The sequence below is a fragment of the Brassica rapa genome, chromosome A09, assembly GCF_000309985.2.
Source record: "Brassica rapa cultivar Chiifu-401-42 chromosome A09, CAAS_Brap_v3.01, whole genome shotgun sequence".
Classification (NCBI taxonomy): Eukaryota; Viridiplantae; Streptophyta; class Magnoliopsida; order Brassicales; family Brassicaceae; genus Brassica; species Brassica rapa.
In genome coordinates, this window is record NC_024803.2 from 28269479 (window position 1) to 28294982 (window position 25504).

The 25504-nt window shown below is 34.8% G+C and overlaps 4 protein-coding genes across 6 annotated transcripts; 3 read left to right on the top strand and 1 right to left on the bottom strand.

Moving 5' to 3' along the window:
* On the top strand, positions 1 to 2283 carry LOC103851562 (thiol protease SEN102-like). Its single transcript, XM_009128430.3, has one exon. The coding sequence runs from the start codon at positions 59 to 61 to the stop codon at positions 659 to 661; it is 603 nt and encodes a 200-aa protein (XP_009126678.2). The 5' UTR covers positions 1 to 58; the 3' UTR covers positions 662 to 2283.
* Positions 2284 to 3482: 1199 nt separating this feature from the next.
* On the top strand, positions 3483 to 6179 carry LOC117128173 (ervatamin-B-like). The gene is made up of 2 exons (XM_033279984.1): positions 3483 to 4120; positions 4212 to 6179. The coding sequence occupies exons 1-2, from the start codon at positions 3664 to 3666 to the stop codon at positions 4796 to 4798; spliced, it is 1044 nt and encodes a 347-aa protein (XP_033135875.1). The 5' UTR covers positions 3483 to 3663; the 3' UTR covers positions 4799 to 6179.
* LOC117128172 (ervatamin-B-like) lies at positions 5735 to 9242 on the top strand. Of its 2 annotated transcripts, none has more exons than XM_033279983.1 (2): positions 5735 to 6998; positions 7173 to 9242. In XM_033279983.1, exons 1-2 carry the CDS (start codon positions 6533 to 6535, stop codon positions 7751 to 7753), a joined length of 1047 nt encoding a protein of 348 aa, XP_033135874.1. In that variant the 5' UTR covers positions 5735 to 6532; the 3' UTR covers positions 7754 to 9242. The 2 variants fall into 2 exon arrangements, with proteins under 2 accessions (XP_033135874.1, XP_033135873.1); XM_033279982.1 differs by having other exon boundaries at positions 5771 to 6998; positions 7170 to 9242.
* A 5640-nt stretch (positions 9243 to 14882) lies between these two features.
* LOC117128391 lies at positions 14883 to 24800 on the bottom strand. 2 transcript variants are annotated; one of them, XM_033280625.1, is made up of 3 exons: positions 20640 to 24800; positions 16606 to 20550; positions 14883 to 16450 (listed from the first exon to the last, which is right to left on the bottom strand). In XM_033280625.1, exons 2-3 carry the CDS (start codon positions 17200 to 17202, stop codon positions 15644 to 15646), a joined length of 1404 nt encoding a protein of 467 aa, XP_033136516.1. In that variant the 5' UTR covers positions 17203 to 20550; positions 20640 to 24800; the 3' UTR covers positions 14883 to 15643. The 2 variants fall into 2 exon arrangements, with proteins under 2 accessions (XP_033136516.1, XP_033136515.1); XM_033280624.1 differs by having other exon boundaries at positions 16606 to 24800.
* Between the last annotated feature and the right edge of the window lie 704 nt (positions 24801 to 25504).

Consider the following 25504-nt stretch of genomic DNA (forward strand, 5'->3'; position numbering starts at 1 on the left):
AGTTACCTAACTAGGTTTACGTTATTACGGGAAAAAAGACTATACTTAATATATCTGGATGTATATTTGGACAGGAGGTTGTTGGGCGTTCTCAGCAGTCGCAGCGGTGGAAGGTGTGACAAAAATTGCCCGAGGCAACCTCGTATCTTTGTCTGAACAACAGCTTCTAGATTGCGACAGAGAGCATAATAACGGTTGTAGTGGCGGGATAATGTCAGATGCTTTCAGCTACATAATCAAAAACCGTGGCATTGCTTCAGAGCAAGCGTACCCTTTCCAAATGACAGAGGGGATCTGCCGTTACAATGGGAGACCCACCGCATCAATCAGAGGGTTCCGGACCGTCCCAAGCAACAACGAGCGTGCGTTGCTCGAGGCGGTTTCGAGACAGCCTGTCTCGGTTTCCATTGACGCAGATGGACCCGGTTTCATGCATTACTCAGGTGGAGTGTACGATGAGCCGTACTGCGGGACCAGTGTGAATCATGCAGTGACGTTCGTTGGGTACGGTACGAGCCCTGAAGGGATAAAGTATTGGCTGGCTAAAAATTCGTGGGGTGAGACTTGGGGAGAGAATGGTTACATCAGGATTCGTAGAGATGTAGAATGGCCTCAGGGCATGTGTGGTGTGGCTCAGTATGCTTTTTATCCGGTTGCGTAACTAAGTGGCAGATGACCTATTATTAAAGTGTGATAACTATACGACAACATTAAAATAACAAAAAATGTAACATTATTATATAGTCTGGCTTATCAATTGTTTAGTTGTGGTCTAAATCTGCATCGCAATGCTTGACCTATATGTTTAGCGACAACCAAAATGCATCACCTACTGGTATGTACGTATAAAATACAGTATAATGTAGTTTATATTTGGATGAAGGTAAATGCTTTACTAACTGAACAAAACAATGACAGCGTTTGTAACAATGAAGTTATTGAAGAAATAAATCATTAACGAGACCCATAAATAAAAATAAAACCACGTACGTTGTTACTTGTAAGACGGAAAAAGTAAACTCATCTGTTGCTAAACTGGTACCATCAAAATTTATCATATGGGTCATCTACACAACTAATAAGTTAGTGATTACACATGTAAGAAACTTTTTGGGGTTGGGCATTTATTTTTTCCAAAGGCTGTTTAGAGACGGGAAAAGTGCCAACTTCGACCCCAACAATTTTGGTCGTGCCAAAATACGACCCAAACAATTGATCAGTGTCATATACGATCTCAACTCAAATATAATTCGAAAAGATACCAAAATTTTTTAAAATGTGCTTAAATATACATTGACTCTAACAGAAGTTAGTCAATCGTTAACAAGATAAAACGACGTAATTTTGATATACGAGGAAAAGTGTCAATTTCGACCCCAACATTCTCAGTCGTGCCAAATAGGACCCGAACAAATGGTCAGTGCCAAAACCGACCTCAACTTTATTATAATTTAAGAAAAACTGCGTGAACTTCTTAAAACGTGCATAAATCTATATTGACTCTAACAAAAGTTAGTCAACTATTAACAAGATAAGACTACGTCCTTTTGATATATATATATATATATATATATATATATATATATATATATATATATATATATCTTTGAAAAAATAAATAAATAAATAAATATGTTCATTTTGGGACTCAAACCGTGTTGTGATATCCTTTTAAAGGGGCACACTAACAACTAGATAAAAGTAACTTTTTGAAATATTACTACAAATTTGAAATTATATGAACTACTATTTTTCTTCATTTTATCCAATTTAAAAATTTGGTGATAATTTTTCTGATTTATATAAATACATTAACATGTTTTTTATTTATCATATCTTTAATAAACTTCTATCTTACTAAAATATAAATAACAAAATATTTATTATTATGGGATCTTACATATACTTAAAACTTTGAATTATTTATAAAATTTTCTTATATAAATTATTTTTAATTTTTAAACTTAAGTGGACATTTTTCTGTTTTTCAAGGTTAATATTATGTATTTTTGATATTTTGTTCAAAAATGTTAAGAGGCCTTTTACCTTTCTTTCACTAAGATATCTTCTACAAAATATTAGACATATTAAGCAATAACTATAATATATAAAAGCAATCACCAAAGTTTTAAATTGGATAAGATGAAGAAGAATAGTGGTTTATACAATGGAGAATTTCAATTTGTAATAATATTTTAAAAAGTTACTTTAGTATAGTTGTTAGTGTGCTCCTTTAAAAGGGTATTCCGACATGGGTTTGAGTCCTGGAATGAATATATTTTTTTTAAATATATATATATATATATATCAAAACAACGTCATCTTATCTTGTTAGCGGTTGACTAACTTCTGTCAGAGTCAATGTAGATTTATGCACGTTTTAAGAAGTTTGGATATTTTTTAAAAAGTTATAATTGAGTTGAGATTGGTTTTAGCACTGGCCATATGTTCGGATCATATTTGGCATGACTTAAATTGTTGAGGTCGAAATTAACATTTTTCCTCGTATATTACACGACGTCGGTTTTTCTTCTTAACAGTTGAATAACTTATGTTAGAGTCAACGTAGATTTAAGCACGTTTTAAGAAGTTCGGATAGTTTTTTTGAATTATAATTGAGTTGAAGTCGTATTTAGCATTGATCAATTGTTTGGGTCGTATTTGACACGACCAAAATTGTTGGGGTCGAAATTAGCACTTAATACAATTGTATATATTTCTAGATTTTAAAGAGACAGAGGAACACGACTAATGGAAAAGGTTCTCTATATATGTGTAAAATAATGTATCCATTGTCCTAAATACAAACGATTGTGGAATATTTACACTGATTTACATTGCGGATCTTTAGCTACTAATGGTTCATTAATAGATTGTTTGGTGGAAACCCTTTGATCTAGTGGTTTAACCAATGGTTCATTAATATTTCAACACCAAGAGATCTTGGTTTCAATTCTCCGAGAATGCCTGATTATCCAGAATATTGGAGAAAAGACTTACAAAAGATTTTCGATATGGCGCAAGACGTACCGTTAACACTTAGCAATGGATTTTATAAGCCGTTTCAAGGTGATGCAGTCAAACAGAAATCTTCATAAGACAAGTAGAATTGTCGCAGTATTATTGTCTATGTAACTTTTCTCATATTTTGTAATAACATAATTAATCGGTGTTTAAAAAAAAAGATTGTTTGAATCCAAAGCTGAACATATAGAGGATACAAATTAATATGATACGATATAAATTTAATAGATTTTATGTAATTATATATTCAAAAATGAAATATCAATGCGTTAACATGCTAAGAACTCAAAAAGATTATATCATTTAATTTCTCTATTATTTTTGATTCTTAAGTTCGTACAAATATATATATATGTATATATATATATATATATGCAAGATAAATAAACTATTTTTCTAAATAAGAGATTTCTATGAGATGGCAAAATAAATACATGATATTTCGTAGTAAACACTAGTAATGTTAATCATATCAATCAACGCGATTGATATCTCAACACGTAAACATTAATAATGTTAATCATGCTAAAAAGGAGTGGAAAGGAATTAATTCCGTCAAAGATATAAAAAGAAACAAGGTCATTTTGAATACATATACCGTTCTCTCAATTTTAACATCTTCACCACACCACATCAAAAATGGTCTTGCGAGTGTCATATGTTTTGGTGGTTCTAACCATTCTTTCCATGGATCATAGAATCTCTCAAGCCACATCCCGTGTTGCGTTTCAGGAGCCATCCATTGCTCATCACTTCCAACAATGGATGATCAAGTTCTCTCGAGTTTATAGCAATGAACCCGAGAAACAGATGAGGCTGGAAGTGTTCAAGAAAAACTTTGAATTCATTGAGAATTTTAATAGTAAGGCGAACCAAAGCTACAAACTTGGTGTCAACGAGTTCACGGATCGGACTAAGGAGGAGTTCCTAGCCACCCACACCGGTCTCACTAGAGGCATTAATGTAACTTCATCATCCGAAGCGGTTGATGAAACTATGTCATCTTGGAATTGGAACGTCAGTAATATCGTCGGCCAGAGCAAAGACTGGAGAATGGAAGGTGCTGTAACACCTGTCAAACTGCAAGGACAATGTTGTAAGTTTTCTTCACATACTAAAACTTAATACCCAAGTCAGGGTGATAATTCTAGGTTTTAACAATGAAAGTAATCAATATATACATGCAGCTAGTTGCTGGGCTTTCTCGGCGATTGCAGCAGTGGAAGGTCTGACAAAGATTGCCGGAGGAAACCTCATATCACTGTCCGAACAGCAACTTATAGATTGTGACGGAGCGCCTAACGAAGGTTGCAGGGGAGGAACAATGGAAGAAGCTTTCACCTACATAGCACAAAACGGAGGCATTTCTTCAGAAGACGCATACCCTTACCAAGAGAGAGATGGGACTTGCCAGTCCCAGGCCGAACCCGCCATGCAGATCAGAGGTTTCCAATACGTTCCACGCAACAACGAGCGTGCATTGCTCGAAGCTGTATCGATGCAGCCCGTCTCGGTAAGCATTGCCGGGTTGGCTGAAAGTTTCAGCCATTACTCAAGCGGAGTGTACAGTGATCCGGCCTGTGGGATCGCCACGACTCATGCAGTGACGTTGGTTGGGTACGGGATGAGCCCGGAAGGGATTAAGTACTGGCTGGCTAAGAACTCTTGGGGTGAGACTTGGGGAGAGAATGGTTACATTAGACTCCGTAGAGATGTGGAGTGGCCTCAAGGCATGTGTGGTCTAGCTCAGTATGGTTGTTATCCGGTTGCTTGACTAGCTTATCCGGTGATATGATAAACTGAAATGATCAAACATTATGTCGTTTGGTCTATTTTATGATTTCTTTAAAAAACTATATCGCAACTTACGCTTGACCATAAGCATTATAATGTTTCATTCTGTTGCTCCATATAATAAATGCAACATTTAGTTTTCACTCCATCCCTTCGAAATGTATTTTGAAAATTTTCTACACATACTAAGAAAGTATATTAAAATTTCCTACTATACCTTAATTCACAATATAATTTTATATTTCTATTAATAGATTAAATAAGTAAGATTGAACCTGACGTTTTGTTTAAAACCCTTGCGTTGAAAATCCAAGAGAATAATATGAAAAACAAAGACAATCCTCACGAAATTTATTTTACCCAAGTCAGGGTGATATAAACCACACTCACCTACGAGGCCGAATAAATAAACTAATAGTATACATTTATTTTATATGTTTAATTTACTTTGATATTAATGTTTTAAAAACTATATTGAATAGTTTTGGTTTAAAGTTTTATAAAGTAAAAATTATACTGTTAGTTAAAATATAAAATATTTTAATATTCATTTATTAACCCCAACCGCAAACGCTAGTGGAAAACAGATATAATGAAGTTTAGAGCTGTTGCAAATACTACGTTTGCGGATGGTAACAAAAAACTAGTCATACCCTTAATAAAGTGAGATGAGCTGTCTTTATAGTTATATTTTAAGTTTTTATAATTTAAATTAAGATAATTTAATTGTTTATATATTTAAATTAGACCAAGTTATCTACAAGTTACCAAGTTATCTATAAGATTTATTTGTTTGCTGGGAAATAGATATTAGATTGTTCTAGGATTAGTTTTCACTTATATACATATATGTATAACTTTTGGTATTACACTTTCAGATCATAACTGAATAAATTAAAATATCAGCAACCAATCAAATTAAAACAATTTATGAAACTTCACATATAAATGACATGTAGGCAAAAATAATTTAAGTAATATTTTTAGTAGGATAGATACTAATATATTAAGGGATTTATTGTTACATATCCTTCTATTTATTTTTATTTTTTATCTTTCTATATATTGTTATTTCTTATCCTTCTATATATGGGGTCAAAATCCTTCTATATATTGTTATTTTTATCTACTTATATTATGAATGAAATCATGATGATATACAGTTCCTCTATTTACAAAGAGTGTTATTTTATCACATTTCACACTATTAGAAATTGCAAAAAACACTAATCTCCAATTTTAATGTATAATTAATAAAATAAAAATGATGTAAAGTAGAATTTTGTTGGTTATTTAAAAGGACAAAAATATGTAAATCCATATTTTAAATGTAAAATGACATTTAAAATAACAAAAAAAAATCATAGAGTGACATTTTTTATGAACATAATGAGTACATATTATATTAGTAGGCTAATAGCAATACGAGGAAAGTAAACTTGCTAAAAAACAAATTAAGGAAAGTTGTTTCTCCAAAGATTTCGAAGCAAGCAGTTCAAACTACCATCACCACCTAGAGTCAACTTCCACTGCTTTCCAAATAACAACACTTATCCGTCACTCTATAAATACTCTTTCTTCCTGTTTTCACTTCCTCACCACAGCAGAACAAGCCATATACACACATATACATATAATTCAAGACAAGGAAAACACATTCATACGTTTTTGTGTAAACTTGGAATTCTTATTTATCGGATCCATAATAGTCAAAATGGTCTTGCGAGTGTCGTATGTTTTGGTGGTTCTAACCATTCTTTCCATGGATCATAGGATCTCTCAAGCCACATCCCGTGTTGCCTTTCAAAAGCTATCCTATATTTCTGATTTCTTCGAAGAATGGATGATCGAGTTCTCTCGAGTTTACACCAATTCACTCGAGAAACAGATGAGGCTGGAAGTGTTCACGAAAAACTTGGAATACATTGAGAACTTCAATCGTAAGGCGAATCAAACCTACAAACTTGGTATCGACGAGTTCACGGATCGAACTAAGGAGGAGTTCATAGCCACCCACTCCGGTTTCAGTGACATTGATGTAACTTCATCATCCGAAGTGGTTGATGAATCGATGTCATCTTGGAAATGGAACGCCAGTAATATCATTGGATTCTATTCCAAGAGCAAAGACTGGAGAATGGAAGGAGCTGTAACACCTGTCAAAAACCAAAGATATTGTGGTAAGCTCGCTGGAATTATATATATATATATATATATATATATATTATAAACAGTCTCTACAGATTAGAAAAACAATGTAGTAATTAAACTCCACATAAAAGCTTAATACCCAAGTCAGGGTGATCATTCTAGGTTTCTAACAATGAAGTAATCATTATATGCGCATGCAGAAGGTTGTTGGGCGTTCTCGGCGATTGCAGCGGTGGAAGGTCTGACAAAGATTACCCGAGGAAAGCTCGAATCACTGTCCGAACAGCAACTTCTAGATTGTGACAAAGCTAACCATGGTTGCAAGGGAGGAAGAATGGACAAGGCTTTCGACTACATAGCAAAAAAAGGAATTACTGGAGATGACGAATACGTTTTCCAAGGGGACACTGATGGGGTATGCCTGTTGGAGGATGAACCCCTCTTTAAGATCAGAGGTTACGATTGCGTTCAACGCAACAACGAGCGTGCTTTGCTCGAGGCAGTATCGAGACAGCCCGTCTCCGTTGGAATTGTTGGGGATATAGAAAGTATCATCCGTTACTCAAGCGGAGTGTACGATGAGCCTGACTGTGGTATCACCATGACACATGCGGTGACTATTGTAGGGTACGGGACGAGCCGTGAAGGGACCGAGTATTGGCTGGTTAAGAACTCTTGGGGTACGAGTTGGGGAGAGAATGGTTACATTAGACTCCGTAGAAATGTGGCGTGGAAAGAAGGCATGTGTGGTCTGGCTCAGTTTGCTTGTTATCCGGTTGCTTGACAAGCTTATTCGATGATATGATAAACTGAAATGATCAAACATTATGTAGTTTGGTCTATTTTATGATTTATTTAAATGTGATCTTAAACTATTCGCAAATTACGGTTGACCGTAAGCTTTATAATGCTCATATTATTGCTCAACATAATAAAAGCAACAATTAGTTGTCACTCAATCCGATGTCAGGAAAAAGAAAGTTGTCACTCCATTTTAGGCCTGGGCATTCGGAGCGTCGGATCAGGTTCGGATCGGATCCTTTCGGGTCCGGATCTTTCGGGTCTAAGAGTTTAGAATCCAATAGGGTAATTTCAAATTCTTGGTTCCGGGTCGGTTCGGATCGTGCCGGGTCCGGATCGGGTCCGGGTCTTAGATAATTGGATCCATTCGGGTAACTAGAATTTATCGATTTGGATTCGGTTCTGTTTCGGGTCGGATTCGGTTCGGTTTCGATCTAAAAAAGACCTAAAATACAAATAAATATCTGAAAATATTTATATATCCAAAAATATTCGAAATTTTATTCAAAATTTGTGTTTTTATTATATTAAAATGTGTATATATATAAAACTATGCGAGATACAACAACAATTCGTTGTCTCCTAGTGGTTGACCCCCATGTTCTCTAGACAAATAACCCGTCTTCGATGCCTCCTTGATGCATTTTATTTAATTTACATTATTAATTCGGGTACCCATCGGGTTTCGGGTTTGAGTCGGATCGGGTCCAAGATCCGCGGGTCCTCTGCAACAAGACCCGAAAGGGTAATTAGATCGGATCAGTTCCTACCCGAACCGGGTTTTTAAGGGTCGATTTCGGGTCGAGTCTTCGGGTCCGGGTAAAATGCCCAGCCTAATCCATCCCTTCGAAATGTATTTTGAAAATTTTCTATACATACCCTTTTTTTTGTCAACATACTTTCATTAAAGGGCTAATTGGCGAAATAGCTAAGTCTGGGAGAGAAATTAAGTATATGAACATGATTTTGACATAATTAAATGGGTAACAATTGTCTCTCACCTCATCCGGTTCTACCCTCCACGCTTACAAGTCTTCGGTGAAAGAGAGATAAATGACGTTTTGCAAATTAAATAGATGACGATGTGATAGAGAAAGAGATGACGTTGCGGGAAGGAGGAATTGATGATATTCACCATGCACTGTGCAGATCTTAAGGACAGAGTACAAGCCACGTCCTCATGAAAATAACCGCATGCTATTTACTGAGTTTAGTAAATATGTGGATGAGAATAGACCACCCTCAGAAAGTATCTAGTATTCCATATATTTTGACAGTCTGTCCATCTCGTTGTTAAGTAAGAAAAAGACATTGACGAAGGTGAAAGCAGAGAACGAGTTAATGCTCAGCAGATTCGAACAGGTAATCATCAATAACAACCAACTAATCCTTGTATTTATCTGTATTTGTAGTTGATGATCATTATAGTATTTAATATGTATGATTGTCTCAATATGAAATGGACCATTCGAACCCAAAGCCGACTGCAAAATCAAACTTGCAATACATGTTATAAACCGGAAGTTCCATTTCAAGACCACTCGTTCAAGCCCTTCCATACTACTTGCACAATGCGTTGGTGATGCATGCCCATGGCGCGTGTATGCGGTCTTGTTAGATGCAAGTGGGAACTTCCAAGTCAGACAAGCTAACCTAGTTCACTCTTGCACCGTTGACGACCGTAGAAACTACCACAAACTTGCAACGACTGTCGTGATTGGCCAGATATTGCAATCTCGTTTTGTTGGTATTAAGAAGGGCCCCACTGCCGCCGTAATAAGGAAAATATTGCTAGATGAATTTCATGTCAACGTTTCATACTGGAAAGCTTGGAGAGCTAGAGAGATGGCGATGGAGCATGCAATGGGGACAATGGTTGGAAGTTATGCACTGATACCTCCATATTTGGCACTCCTTCAGTCTTCTAATGTAGAAACCGTATGCTACCTGGAAAGTACGGATGAAGAAGAAGGTGGAACACGGTTTCAATACTGTTTTGTTGCTTATGGAGCATCGGTGGCAGGGTATTCGTCTATGCGGAAAGTTATTGTTGTTGATGGGACGTCGCTTAAAGGAAAGTATGGTGGGTGTCTACTTTCAGCCTCAGCACAAGATGGGAATTTCCAAATATTTTTCCTTGCGTTTGCTGTTGTTAATAGCGAAAACGACGATGCTTGGAAATGGTTTTTCCAGAGGCTACAAACTTTTGTTCTGGATACCCCGGGCTTGGTTTTCATCTCTGATCGCCATGCAAGTATCGCCACTACACTGAGGAAGGTAAATAACCGGACAATCTTCATTGAACATTAAAGTTAGCACATTCCATTTTTTCCAACTATACTATATGTAACGTTCACTGACTATATACTATATTTGTACTTGTACATGTCTACAACCATGCTCAGCATGTCATATGTGTTGTCCATCTGTGGAGAAATGTGATGGCATAATACAAGAATAGCAGACTCGCCAACCTTATGTCCGCTGCTGCAAGAGCTTTCACCGTGACTGAATTTAATAAGAAGTTTATTGAAATTCAGAAAATCAGCCCAAATTGCGCGGCTTACTTGGTTGATATAGGTAACGATTATATCTGATATTATATAATATCCGACGATACTATACTATATTGCTTTATTTCTATTCTATCTTATACAATAAAGTATTAAATATAAAACTGCCCACTACTTATTAATGTTGTTAACAGGGTTCGATCAGTGGACTAGGGTTCATTTCAGGGGAATAGGTTCAACATTATGGATTCAAACATAGCTGAATCCTGGAATTGGGTGCTTAAGGAAGCACGTGAATATCCCCTCATTACCATGTTTGAGTACATATGTACAACAGTTATGTCTTGGTTCGCATTGCGTCGAGCGAAATCAACCCGGGAGCAAGGAACTATCACCCCAAATGTCAGGAAACTCGTGGAGGAAAACTTTGATCTCTCCACCGCTATGGCTGTACGTGATATAGCCGATCTTGAATACCAAGTGCAGGATCCCACCGGGGAGTGCTTCACAGTTTTATTGGGTCCCGGTACTTGCACATGTGGTGAGTATCAACTAATAGGGATACCCTGTATGCATGCGCTTGCTTGTTCAACCAGGGTTGTATTTCCATCTGATGCGCTGTTGGCACCGGCTTACCGTGTACCAACATGGCGCCAAGGCTTCATCGGAAAAATATATCCGGTCCCATCTGTTGGTGGATTAGAACTCGGATCTGGAACTAGAGCTCCATTACTTCCACAGACAGTACGCCGCCCACCTAGGCGTCCTAGGAAAGTCCGCATCCTATCACGTGGGGAGTACAAGGTAATCTACTCTACCATTTATAAAATTTGTAATCAATGAACGGAATAGTTAGATCAACTTATGGAATAGTCAGGCAGAGTAGGTAATTGTTCAAATGGACTAAATATAAAGTACAATATGTAAATATTGTCGTAATACCTATTAATATGGAACGTTATATATTCTACATTTAGGCAAGAATGATATCTGTTTAAATTTGGTTTGTAGAAAGGAGGAAGCTCGTCAAACAAGAAATGCCAACGTTGTGACCGTTCGGGACACAACAGGGCATCCTGCCGCAACCCAATATGATAAGCTATAACTATGGAGAAGGCAGAAGAAGGCAGTTCGATGAAATCTTTTGGGAACTGGGTGATTATGCAGTAGCCAGTGTCGTCTAAAGACCGGGCATGTACAGGAAGTGGAAAGGGGCGAAAACAGTGTTTTAACCAAATAGAATGGTATATGCCTTACAGTGATATATCTATCTATTTGGTATGTACATATTATGTTATATAGACTCCTTTAAATCACAACTCTTGTGGTTGTTGTACGGAACATCCCAGACCTTCTCTTTTGTCTAATATTAATAATGCCGTTCTCCACTATTTGCTCACACCTTATAAGCCTTAAGCGTTTAGGTTGTTGTTTCTATACTATTTATGATTAGTACTATACTATTACTAATACCTTTAAACCGTTAACAATAGAAATCCTAAACACAACATCTCCACTCTTACGAAAAACTAAATTCTAAATCCAATACAATAACACCTTTTAATAATACAAAACCTAAACATCAACACCCCACCCTTATTGAAAACTAAACCCAAACTATTACCATTACCCCTTCTAACGTGATATTATAAATCGTCATACATGGAATAGACACATAAATCCAACATCCAACCCCCAACACCCCAAACAACCCTTCATCAACACTAAACCCAATACATTTACACACGTTAACATTTCCACCTAACAAACCAACCCGTAGGGAAAACTAAACCCAAACCCCACCCCACCCCATAAACCCTATCCCAATACAATGCCCCCTTTTAATAATACAAAAACCTAAACAAAAACACCACCACCCTTATTGAAAACTAAACCCAACCCCCCCCCCTCCCCACCCCTTAATCCTATCCACAGTACCCGTTTTCATGATGTAACGTGATTTTAGCAACCGTCATATATGGAGTAGATAGTATCGGAAGATAATTTAAATTGTATGGATTATAAATGGAATGTCTGGTATTTATATAATATTTACAAGATGAAGATAAACTTGGGTATGACACAAGATAGACTGAGTTATGCTAACCTTCATTACACATATTATGTTATGTAGACCCTTTAAATCACAACTCTTGTGCTTGTTGTACGGAACACCAGTAGACCTTCTCTTTTGCGTAATATTAATAATGCAGTTCTGTTCTATGTCCACATATCTTACAAGCATTTCGTGTTTGGATTGTTTATTCTATACTATTTATTACCAGTACTATACTATAATTAGTCCTCTAATTCGTTAACAATCGAAATACTAAACATAACATCCACACGCTTCAAAAAACGAAACCCCCCCCCCCCCCAATAACCATAAAAACCATCAATATCTTAGAAGTAACCCAAAAGATTCAACGTACTATACCATTTGTTCTAAGACTATATTATATTAAAGTTAATATGGTGAAGCTGAAATTCGCATACAAACTAATAACCATTACAAAAGGAACTCTATACAGTTAAAAAAATTGCAAAACACCCCCTAAAAAGACACATAAACCCAACAATCCAACCCCAACAAACCAAAGAACACATTTTCAACACTAAACCCAATACCTTTACACTCACTAACAATAAAAAGAAAACCTAAACACAACAAACCAACCTGTAGGGAAAACTAAACCCAAACCCCCCACCTCACCCCCCCTAAACCCTAAACCCAATACAATACCCACTTGTATGATACAAAACGTAAACACCAACACCCCCACTCTTTTTGAAAACTAAACCCAAACCCTCCCCGACCCCTTAATCCTATAGACAGTACCATTACTCCTTGCAATGTGAATTTATCAACCGTCATATATGGAATAGATAGTATCGGAAGATTGGTCAAATAGTATAAAATATAGATGGAATGTGTAGAATTTACATAGGATTTTGTAGATGAACATAAACTTGGGTATGACTCAAGATGGACTGACTTAGCATAACTTTTGTTACACATGTTGTACAATCAGTACTCTAAACGGTAAACACTAACTGCTGAAAAATATACTATTTTAATTGCATGGAATAAAGTAACCTGAGACTGAGGACATCATAAGTTAAACATAAGAAATCATCGTTTGTTATTCTGAAGAAACAAAGTATCACAGAGTAAAACATAAAGAGGTAGGAGAAAGGAAATTCAGCAACACAATGTGGATTACATCAAACACGAATGAACATAAAGTAGTACAGTTCTGAAAATGACTAAACTGCAGGATTAGGGGGGACCACCTTAAACATACCCAGGGTAGAGATCGCATAGTTCTCCGCTGCAACATGAACCTCCTCTTTAGTGAGAGCCAGATCAATCAAAGGCTTCCCCACGGCAGCGATCTCTAACAAAATCAGTACCACAACCGCGGCGTACCCTAACAACAGGAAAATGATTATTAAAAGTATTTCATGAAATGCTATACTGGTTCCCCCATATAGTATAGTACGGTATGCATATGGTATAGTTAGGTGTGATGGGGAAAAATTTAAAAGAGAGGCGACCAATACCTGGATGTTCAAGTAGAACTGGTATGTCTAAGCGAGATATGGGGAACACAAGGTAATTCAACTCACGAGGTCGGGAAGTTAGACAGAACCTCGATATCATGTGAGGCATCATAATCGATATTGGGTTGACGACATCTTTCACCACAGAAATAGGAGGACATGTCTGGTTCGCGTCCACCACATAGATGACCCACATAGGAAAATATACTATCATACCAATCAGTGTCTGTCTTTAACCAGAATCAGAGTGTAGAGAAAGTCTACTTGCGTAAACCACTGTGGCCGGTGCATGAACTGACTGCGCAAAGACACCGGAAAAGTGAAAGCGGACTTATCTTGCATGGCTTCAAAAGCAGGATAACTTCGGATTAGATCGTTAAAGAAAGTTGGAGAGATGAAGTCAAATTTTGAAGATGGATTGTTGTCACGCATCTTTCTTATCCAACCTACAACACGATCCACAGTCTACAAAGTAGACATAAATAAGAAGGAAAACACATAGACAAAATTTATGCGAAGCAGTAAGGATTAAAACGTACCTCATACGAACAAACACCGGTGCAATTGAACACATCATCCAAAGAAGCAATAGAAATGATTGATCCGAGGGATGGTGCATTTGATCTGAAAGAAAGTGGTAATACAGTTAGTTGTTTATTTCATGACTATACCATATTATATCATCTGGAATGTATAGTTTTCAAATGGAATAGCAGTCATGAAATGCTTTCCACTTACTTTGTCTCCGCCATTGTCTTCAGGAAGGCTTCTCTTGCAGCTGGGGTTGGCGGAGTAAATGGGGAGAAGCCACCTATAAATGTGTGGTTTTCTTGAGGACGAGGCTTTGGGTTACTTGGCTCAGCCACCACCTTGTTAACCCGTTTAGGAGGTGGAGGATTATCATCAGTTTGACGCGCCACTTTCTTGTTTTCCTCTTTCTTACGGACGGCGGGTGCAGGAGGAGTGTAGCGTTTCGTACTTGTATGCGTATGTCTACTAAAACGTCTACCACCATCGGCTTGACCACCGGCGATCGTCATGCACACCATCAAGACCCACTTTCTCCGGATTGACATCTGATGATGTCTGAGATACATCAGTTCCAGAACCAGTGGAGGGTCGGACCGGGTTCTGGCAATGTAAAGCACATAGAATGGAACCCATTGAAAAATGGAGTAGTTATATAGATTTATATATGCAAATATAGTATAGACAACTTACTTTATCAATGCCCGCTTCTGATAGAATTTTATTAACGACGCCAGACACTGGGTCATCAACGCGGCGTTCCGATGATACATTCACTTGGTCCTAGATAGATTAACCACATTTGTCAATTTACTGAGCCAATATACATTATTATAATATTAAGACAAAGCCGACAATTTTACTGCTTATCAGGTTTCTACTCATTCTTACCACATCAACTCGAGATGGAGGATTGACGGCATCAGAATTGTCAGGGGATGCGACGTTTACCGAAGGCGAGGGATTCTAAATTAAAATAGTATGGAAATGTCAGTGACAAATATCAATATGGAAAGGATCTACTGGCATCAACTGCATAGAATGGTATAAAACACAACATAATTTAAAGGACAAACTTCCACGTTTATGGGGTCATGTCCAATGTCAGCATCTCCCCCATGCTCGCCCCCTGTCTCAGCTCTAAATTCGGCTCCATCAGTTCAGTCGGTCTGTTTACCCGGAGATTGTCCTCCACCCCTTTCTCCTTCATCCAGATTATGTCCCAAACCAACCGAGGCGGTCCCTGTTGTAGCAACATCCTCTCCATCTCACTGTGTTGACTGGAGAATAATACAAACAAGTAATAAGATATGGAATAGTCTGGTGAGATTATGGAATGACATACTATAGAAGAATAATTTCATTGTATTGAGATTTACCTCGGGAGCACCAGTATGTGTAGTGGGTCGATCGGGATTAACCTCTGTATAGTTGAAATCATCATTCTGACCTGGGAATGGTGACGAATGTCTCCCAAGACTGAACCCATACGTTGCTCCCATATCCGCACCTCTAAGCCTGGACTTCAGTAACTGATTGATCTTATCAACCTCCCCTGTGACCTTAGTTTCCAAATGGGCAATCGCGGATGTAGCTGCTTGTAAGTCGGTTCGAAGGCCTCCCACTTCAGAATTAAAATGGCCCTTCAAACTCAGAATATAGCCCTCAAACATTGCAATTACCTTATCCTCGTATACGTCAGCTGCACGCCTAAGTAATGTTTCGACATCAACATGGAAACTCTCACCACCATGCGGGGCACCCGAGGGGTTAGCTGATGATTGCCCTCTCGGATCTCCAGGGTAACCACCACTCTCTACGCCACCATGATGAGCATTATCCTTTTCAACCGGTTCTGGAACATTTTCATCACTTGACTCCGAAGTTTGTGCATGACCCTTCTTCAGTTTAACATCATCCGCTTTCACACCACCTGACCAAGTGTTATGCTCAAATGGAAAATCATCGTCAATCAAAGCAACCATGGTATCAACACTCGTATCTTCCTTATCTCCCAACCCACGATAAAGATCCTCCCCCACTTCATCTGTGCTAATCAAAGACCGTACATATGCCTGCAACACAAATACACGATAGAGAAAGTCATGAAATAGTAAGTAAGTAGTGTGGTCAAATAAAGTTAAGTGTAGGTCCATGAAAAGGAAATAGTATGGTTTCAATTGACATATGAAATGACATATTTATGAAATAGACAAATACATTGACTAACCTGTCCCAGTTGATCAACCGTCTTGGCCGAGACAATGTTGACTACCACCTTTCTATCAACAACTCTCCTGATAATCTCTTCGCTGGACAAGCTGGAATCTGCTAGAGGATCCGCACCGCCAGTCTTAATAATGATAGAAGGACATGCAGTCACAGTAACCAATACCATAGCATGGGTAAATCCTTGAATGGCCATTGTATCCTTCACATAATTAACTGCAGATCTTGCTTTTGTACTTCTAACCGTCAGTAAAAATGACTCCCTGCCCCATGGATACTTCAGGAAAGCGTCAAGATCACCAAGCATGCTCACTATTTCGGCTCTGATTTTTGTTGTCCCACAAGTTGGACACAGAATTCCTTCCACCAATACCAACAACGAAAGCCGCAAACGGGTTAGCCGATCCTTGTATTTTTTACCTCTCACAAGCCGCTCCATGATCCATCCAGGTGTGGGCTTCTCCTCCCCACGATATAAATCATCCCATATTGACATAGATGATTTTCCTTTACCGGACGCCTTCCCTCGCCCGATACCTTTCTCGGGGGGTTCTCCAGTTAATCCAACCCCGTCGCCACAGTTCAGTCCGGTGACCATAGCAAAGTCTTGTATGGCCTAGCGTATCGGCTTCCCAACGAAGATCCACCAAAGTTCATACTCTTTTGCAGTTACCAACTGGCGTGAGAGGCAGTAATGGAGGAACATTACTGAAAAAGTATGCGAACCCATCTGCAAAACTCTCCGGAACTGCGACTCATTCAACATTTCCAAGTCTTCTTCCTCTAGTGCACTCTTTATGATGTCAATCCACCGTAGGTTGAAGTAGTTATTAACCCGTTTCCGCCCTGATGGTTCTGAACCCGCCTCAAATATTCTCAGAGGAATACCTAATTCGTCCATTTGGGCACTGCCAAGCATGAAAACAATGCAACCCGTAAGAGTGACGGAGACAGTAAATAGAGTAGCTACTTGCAATACTATTCCATATACATATAGAATGCAATTCCAGTGACTGAGATGGTCTACTATGTGCACAAATATGAAGTAGACGATTCTGCAAACCTAACAAAAATTAATTACAATTCAAGATAGTCATATAGTCATATATTGTACAGATAATTACGGATCCAAACAAAGAAACCCAAAAAATGAAAACGATAGACAGTGAAATGGGTTTCATAATCCTCATTCTAGTATTGATTTCCGTGTCTATCTGATACTGAATATCTATCCCTACCGAGATGGCAATAACATACTGTATAGAATGAAAACAATACCACACATAAAAAAGAGATTCACAGTAAATGGAATAGCATACAGCATCACTATATTATTCACATACTATATTACAATTGAAAAACGGAAATAGTCTAGTATGGTCAGATTTATGAAATATCCTAAGTCCCGGATTGAACAATAAAACCACTTAAATATTCAAAATCCTATTTTCGTGTTTAGATAATGACGGTTGAAAACCAAACAAACAGATATCCGAAAGCGACCACACAGAAATCACAGTTACAACATTCCAAACAAAGGCACTGACTCGATTTTTGTTTCTATCTGCAAAATTTACTACCACGTGCAAAGACCAGTAAATCGATACAGTACAGAAAAGAAATAGACAATTAAAGCTCTCGTATAGTTGAAAAGAACAAAGAAACGGACAACAAGACTCAATTCCGGTCGGAGTAACTGGAAATTTCAAGAAAATAGAAAAGTAAATTCGAACTCACAAGAGTACCGAATGCTTTCTTGCTGGAAAAAGAACTGTAGAATGCCTTCCGTGTTCCGATTCGTCGGTCCGTGAAGTAATATCGCGGTGACGAGCAGTTTAAAGTCTGGCAAAACACGGCGTGAATTTGCGGTGGTGATGAAAGAGAAAAATAGTGCTTAGTTTACAGAGAAAGGTATGGTAAAGTAAAAAAGGATTATGTGGGTTAACGATGCGCCACGACAGTTGCGTGAACAGTTATTTTTTTTAGTTAATCTTTATTTTTTGTCCGTTACTCCCGGTTAATAAAGAGGGCAATATGGTAATATTTTATAAAAGGTGAGTCATATATTGGTGAGTTAGGGAAATTAGCCATCGAGTGAATTATGCGGTTATTGGACGTCATACAGTGCAATTCTCCTTCATTAAAACCCTTTAAGGGTATGATTTGATATTGGTAGAAGATGGTTTAGCTAAACCACATGCAAACATTTTAATAAGATCAACAAAATTAATGGAATCCACGTGTTGCATAAAAGTGGTTTGCAAAAGGACTCTAGAAGTCTCCTCCGCCTTTGACCTTGTCGGAACCGATCTTGACTTTCCATGAGTCTTCTTCTCCGGTGGTTTGATTTAATGATTGATACTAGATTTTGATTCGCGCTTCGAAAGCGCGGATTTTATAGGTTATATACGAAGTTAAAAATGTGATAGTGTTTTGAGTATATTGTGTATTATTATGTTATAAAGTCGTATTATATCGAATACATAAATTTGTTTAAAATTATATAACTTATGTATAAGTTTATTCGGGATTTTTTTATATCCACTCTTATGTAAATCTTTCTTAAGTATGAACATTTTACCTAAATTTGATAAACGAACCTAACCAATATGAAATACATGTTGAGGTTCGGGATTGGGAAAAAGTTACCTATTAGATTTTTTTGGATATGTGGGTCTCTGTCGGGTACCTAAAGTACCCATAATATTTTGTTCATATTATGTATTTTTGAGTAATTCATATATGTTTTCAGTATAAAAATATTATTGTAAAATTTGGATTCACAGAAATCTGTTATAGTTTCAGGTTTTGGGTAAAATTTTAAAATATATTTAAAATATTGGATATTTTTGGTTTGTGGGTAAGATTTTGGTCTTTTAGATATTTAGTTATTTCTGGTATTATTTTTTTTGGGTATTTTTCATGTTTTGATTTTTTGACTTTTCAGATTCTTTAAATCTTTTTGTGTGAAATACTCGAACCGAGCTAGACTCATTACGTAGCCAAATTACATAGTAAATTTTATAGATACTTGAATTATTGACTCAAACTGACCTGAAACTAAAAAGAACCGATCTTAACAAAAATCATTCAAATACCTAGTTGGATATAAATGCCCAAGACCCAAAGAACTTGGATCTGAAAGAAACCGATTTATATTTGACCCGAAGATCCGAATGACCAAATCTAACATTTCATTATATTTTTGTGCATTTTATAAAAGTTACATTTGTTCAGTTGGTGAAACTTAAGATTTACTTGAGAGGTTTTTGACTAATTTAATAGTATAGATTTGTAGGTTTTTTGTTGAGCAGTAAAAAAAGATTTGTTTGGTTTTTGATAATTTAAGCTTATCTTAAATATTAAATTGTTATTTATCAATAAAATAAAATTAACATAATATATAATTTTTAAACTTATCTTAATTATGAAGTTAATGAGACATATTTAGAGAAGAGTATAATAAAGTGTATGTGATATTATATTTTCGTGAACCAAATTTATGTGGTAGTATATATATGGTATAATCTTTTCGTTTACAAAAATATATGGGTCCAATAAATGAAAGCTTTGACTAAATGATTGTTAGATAAATTTAAGGTAACATATTGTTTGTCCAAATCAAAGAAAGACCAAAATATTATTAGTTAATAAAAGGGTCCAAACAACTTTTTTAACTAGATTTATTAAAACTCCTTCTCTTTTAATAGTATTGATTTTAAAAGTGTTGATGTTTACGCTTAGGAAACTCCAAAGATTCCTTTAGTCGAAGATGTACAAAGCTAGTCTCCTTGCTGATGATGACCAAAAGAAGCTTAAAGGCATACGATTTCAACGGTAGTTGAGTCCTCCACTGATTGGCTCATCATAACGCGACGAAAAGCTCCTAATCGCCGTACTCTGCTCCGATCAACAGCATCGTCTTGAACCTTCACCCAAGGAGAACCTATATGCTCAAATGGTCAATCTATATGACAAAACAAGGATTTACACACACTTGAAAGATGGAACAAGTGGCTGGTAAAGATAGAACACCTTCAATCTTTCAGTGCTAAACTTTATGAACAGAGTAAAGAAGATTTACAGAAATATACAATAAACAATAAAATAAAAGTCCGAATATATGAATTTACAGTCGGACCAGGCCAAAAATGAAACCGACCATAAGTCGAAGAAACAAAAAACAAAAGAGATGGCGACCGATGGCACTAAGGCCACCGGCCCCAGAGCTCAATTTCTTTTTTGAAACTTTTATTGACAAGTTGGAGCTAGAGAGAGAACGATGAATGTCCCTATACATACTTAAAACACCTGCATCGTCTTTGTTTCATGAGTATCTTCCAAAAATAAAATTCCAAAATAGCCAAAGCATGAGAGAGAGAGAACAGAAAAGACGAGAATCATCTCGATATGAAGAAGCGCTTCAGAAAAATTGAGAGAGGACAATGACAATATGGAATTCTATTAGTGATACACATATCTTTTAGATTTCAAATTTAATTATTTAAATTTAACCATTTTAAAATAAGTAAGATTAAAACTGAAGTTTTGTTTAAACTCTGCATTGAAAATTCAAAACAATAATCTGACAAACAAAGACAATCCTCAATAAATATTTTTTTTCCGAAAAAGATAGATATATATTTAATACACATATATTTTTTCAGTTTTATTTTCGGTTTTAACTCTCCCCCCCCCCCCCCCAATAAAAAATAAATTACATGTAGTGCTAAAACAACTTTAACTAAGAAATGATATGTATTTAACATAATTATACAAAATTTATACAAATAATATTTATTTATGGGTATGGTAATATCCTTGCTAAACTATATGCCATTACCATATAGTTGATATATCTGTTTGTCTGAAAATAAATAAAACAAAATCTTTACCCAACTAATGTTGAAATAAACTATTTAATTTATTACACATTTCACATAGGAGATAAGAATGATGACAATTTTGATAAGTAATATGGGATGATATCTACTTTTTAAACTATATTTCCGATGATAAATCTACTGACATAAAAGTAGAGAATAGAAAATGTTAATAAGATCAGAAAAGTTACTTTCTGATCAAGAATAGCAATGTAAACTAAAATCTAAATTTAGTCATTACATAGAAATATACTAGGTGACTCTCCCGTGCACATGCACATATATAAATATTAAACTTCAAAAATCATAATAGTTGATCAACATTTTCCTTACTTTTGTGTATAAGTTATAAGTGTTTTATACCTTTTATGCATAAAAATAAATAAAATATTTTATATTGACATGTGATTTTGTTTATAATAAATCTGACTGGTTCGATTATTTTTGGGTATTAGATTGCATTTTCCTCTTTTAAATTGAACTGTAATTGTTTTATTTTATATTCTAAGTAGGCTAAATCAGACTAATTTTATTAGTTGCTTTTTGTTTGCTTTAGGGAAATTGGCACACATATACATAACCAACAACAAAATTAATTCTCTACACATAACAACTCTTAAGCTATGATATTTGTGTAATAATTGCCATATTACCTTTTACCACATTTACTTGAACATTTTTTTTTGATTTTTCTTCTTCTTACAAATATGTTTCTCCCTTCTCTTTTTAATTGATTTCAACTTCTGATATAACACTTATTAACCTTTGTATTTTACATATTAAAAACATAGATTTTTTTCTTCACATAAAATGTTTTGAAACTTTCAAAACAGATTTATATTTTATAAATTTTATAAGATATTTCATTAACGCGATTTTAATTATATACTATCATAAACATATAGTATAGATTCATCTATCTCTCTCTCTATATCTCTCTCTCTCTCCCCGTCTCCCTCTCCCTCTGACTCTTTCTCTCTCTCTCCCTTTGGGTAAAACCCTAAATTAAGATTTTATTCAATGATTTAAAATTTTCCCAAGGATTAAGATTTACCCAAGGATTTCAGATTTACCCAAGGGTTTAGGGTTTACCTTAACTTTTAGAGTTTAGTTTTTAGGGTTTATCTAAGAATTTATGATTTACACAAGGGTTTATAGTTTATCTAAGAGTTTAGGGTTTAGTGTTTAAGGTTTAGGTTTAGTGTCTATGATTTAGGGTTTAAGATTTAGTGTGGATTTAACAACTTTTAGAAAAAATGTTTTTTTACAGCTACTAATATATATATATTTTTTTATCTATTTATTTTAAGAAGTAAATTCGAAATATTTTGTTTCCTTTTACGAAAAAGACTACATGCAATATGCTAATTTTTGATTAGTTGGTGAACTTAAAGGTTCACCATAGGGGTGAACCCAAGTCTTTCTCAAAATTATCATAGGGATTGAAGTTCTAATATTTTTACCGCAGTTCACCTATACATTGGTTAACCAATGCATCTCGAACAGCAATAATACTCGGTTTTTCTAAATTTTATCGGTTTTCTACATATTTCATTAATCGGTTTTAGATATCATAGTTTTGATTCCTCAGATACTAAAGAATATAATAGTTACAAATCTTAATGTTAGATCATTGAGAATTACTCTTTCCTTTTCAAAAAAATAGATGTTTTGGAAAAAGAATTATTTCACAAAGATATATATTTTGTGTTTTCTATGCAAAAATTGTAAATTTCAAGAAAATTAATTAATCTTATTGAATTATTATTGGTTAAAAGATGTTGAAAATTGAAAATTATAGAAAATGATACATTTATTATAGTGATTTAATGTGTTTTTTTCATATGTGTGAAAAATATAAAAAATCTATTTTTGTGAAATGGAGGAAATATCATTTTGTTCAACTCAATTTTTTAGTATTTACGATTTATTACACCATTAAGTTAAAAGTTATGGCAAAGTAAAGGTCAATAGACTCAATACTATTGTTGAATACAATGTTTGATTGCTTTTCTCTACATCCAATTACAATCTGGACATAATATCACACCAGAATTTCCATTTGATCTTTGTTCATACTTGTATCAGCTGTCCAAACACTTTGACGAAAACAAAAAAAACTTCTGCGATAGAATCACAAGTAGGATGTAAAGGTTTCTCATCAGTTCAGTTAGAAAATGGGATTATGGGAAACATCGATCATTTCTAAATTTGAGCTTTTAATTATTACATAAAATTATTACTCCATCCTTTTCAAAAAAATATTTCACAAAAATATATATTTTGTGTTTTCTATGCAAAAATTGTAAACTTCAAAAAAATTAATTAATCTTATTGAATTACTATTGGTTAAAAATGTTAAAATTTGAAAATTGCAAAAAACGAAACATTTATTATAATGATTTAATGTTTTTTTAATATGTGTAAAAAAACTAAAAATTTTATTTTTGTGAAACGGAGGAAGTAGTAAATTTGCCATAACTTTTAATTATTACACAAAAGAATTTCTGTTTGATCTTTGTTCATACTTGTATCAGCTGTCCAAACATTTGACAATAAAAACTTCCAGAAGGGCGATAGATTGCAAGTAGGAGACGACAAAAAAAAATCGCAAGTAGGATATAAAGGTTTCTGAGTTCAGTTAGAAAATGGAAACATCGATCAGCTCTATAGTGGAGCATTTAATTATTACACAAAAGTATTATTAATTTTTTTCCTTATGTTGTTGAACTTTATCCGTCCTGAGCTATATTAGGACTTGATCTGAGCGCCCCTCGAAATTGATTTTATTTTATTTATAAATTGTTTAGTAACATTTTAAGTATACTAGGTGTTTTGCCCGCACTTGCGGGCTTAATAATTTTATAAAATTTTATAAAGAAATATATTATCAATTCAAAAAATTTGAATAAGTTATTTTCATGTTTTTTAAATATTTAATAATTAATTTAATATTAAATTTTCTATATGCGCTAAAGTTTTTTATTTTAATAAAATATCTATTATTATGTAAAATAATCCTCAAAACATTTATATATACATAAAAATATACATAAAACTATATACATGAGTTTATATTTATTTTAATATAATATAGTAAAAGATAGAAGATTTATGGGGTTTTAACGTTAAAACCTCTCAACTAAATTTTTTTTATATTGATATGTAATAAAAATTATAAAAAAATTATTTATTAAAATTAATAATTGAGTATAAAATATGATTAATATTTTTTGAATAATATTAAGTTATATGTTTTCTGTGTGTTTTTAGTTTTAATTTTTTAGTATTTAAATTTTTATTAAAATATGTTTTCGGATAACAACACAAAATATATAGGAATTATCTTTTATTTTAAAATATATCTTTCAGATTTTGGATAAGTTTTTTTTATTATTAATAATAAATTATCTAACCAAATAGTTTTAAATTCGTTTTTATGTTTTAGTTAATTTATAGATTTTATTCATTAAGGGTATAAACGATATTAACCACTCTAACTTTTAACGTGAGAGCTCGATTCCAAAAATTTACTTCGCAAATAATAGTATAGATAAATATAAGTTATTTAGATATTTTTAAGTTTCTACGAATCTATTGGACGTGGACGAATCTAATTCAGACCCATTCGGAAATTTACAATACGCTTTGTATACTTAGATATTTGTTGCCATGGTTTATACACAGATTTTGATTTTAAAATCCAAAAAAATCGATGCCCGAAAAATATCTATATACGAAAATGCCTATGTCTCTCTGATTACGTAACAAATAATTATTTTTGTAAACCGGTTTGAACTCTTGTCACTAATGGAGCAATTTCCATTCAAACATGTGAAATTATTATGGTTAACACATAAAATAAATGACGTTGAAATATTATCTATATATATATATAAATATGTTTGTGTCTCTCAAATGATGCCAGCTCATTAAGTCGTTTTACGACGTGTTGACACGTGTCGAAGTCATTCTCTACGCACCGTATCATTAAACAATGGCGTCATGTGCTTTTCT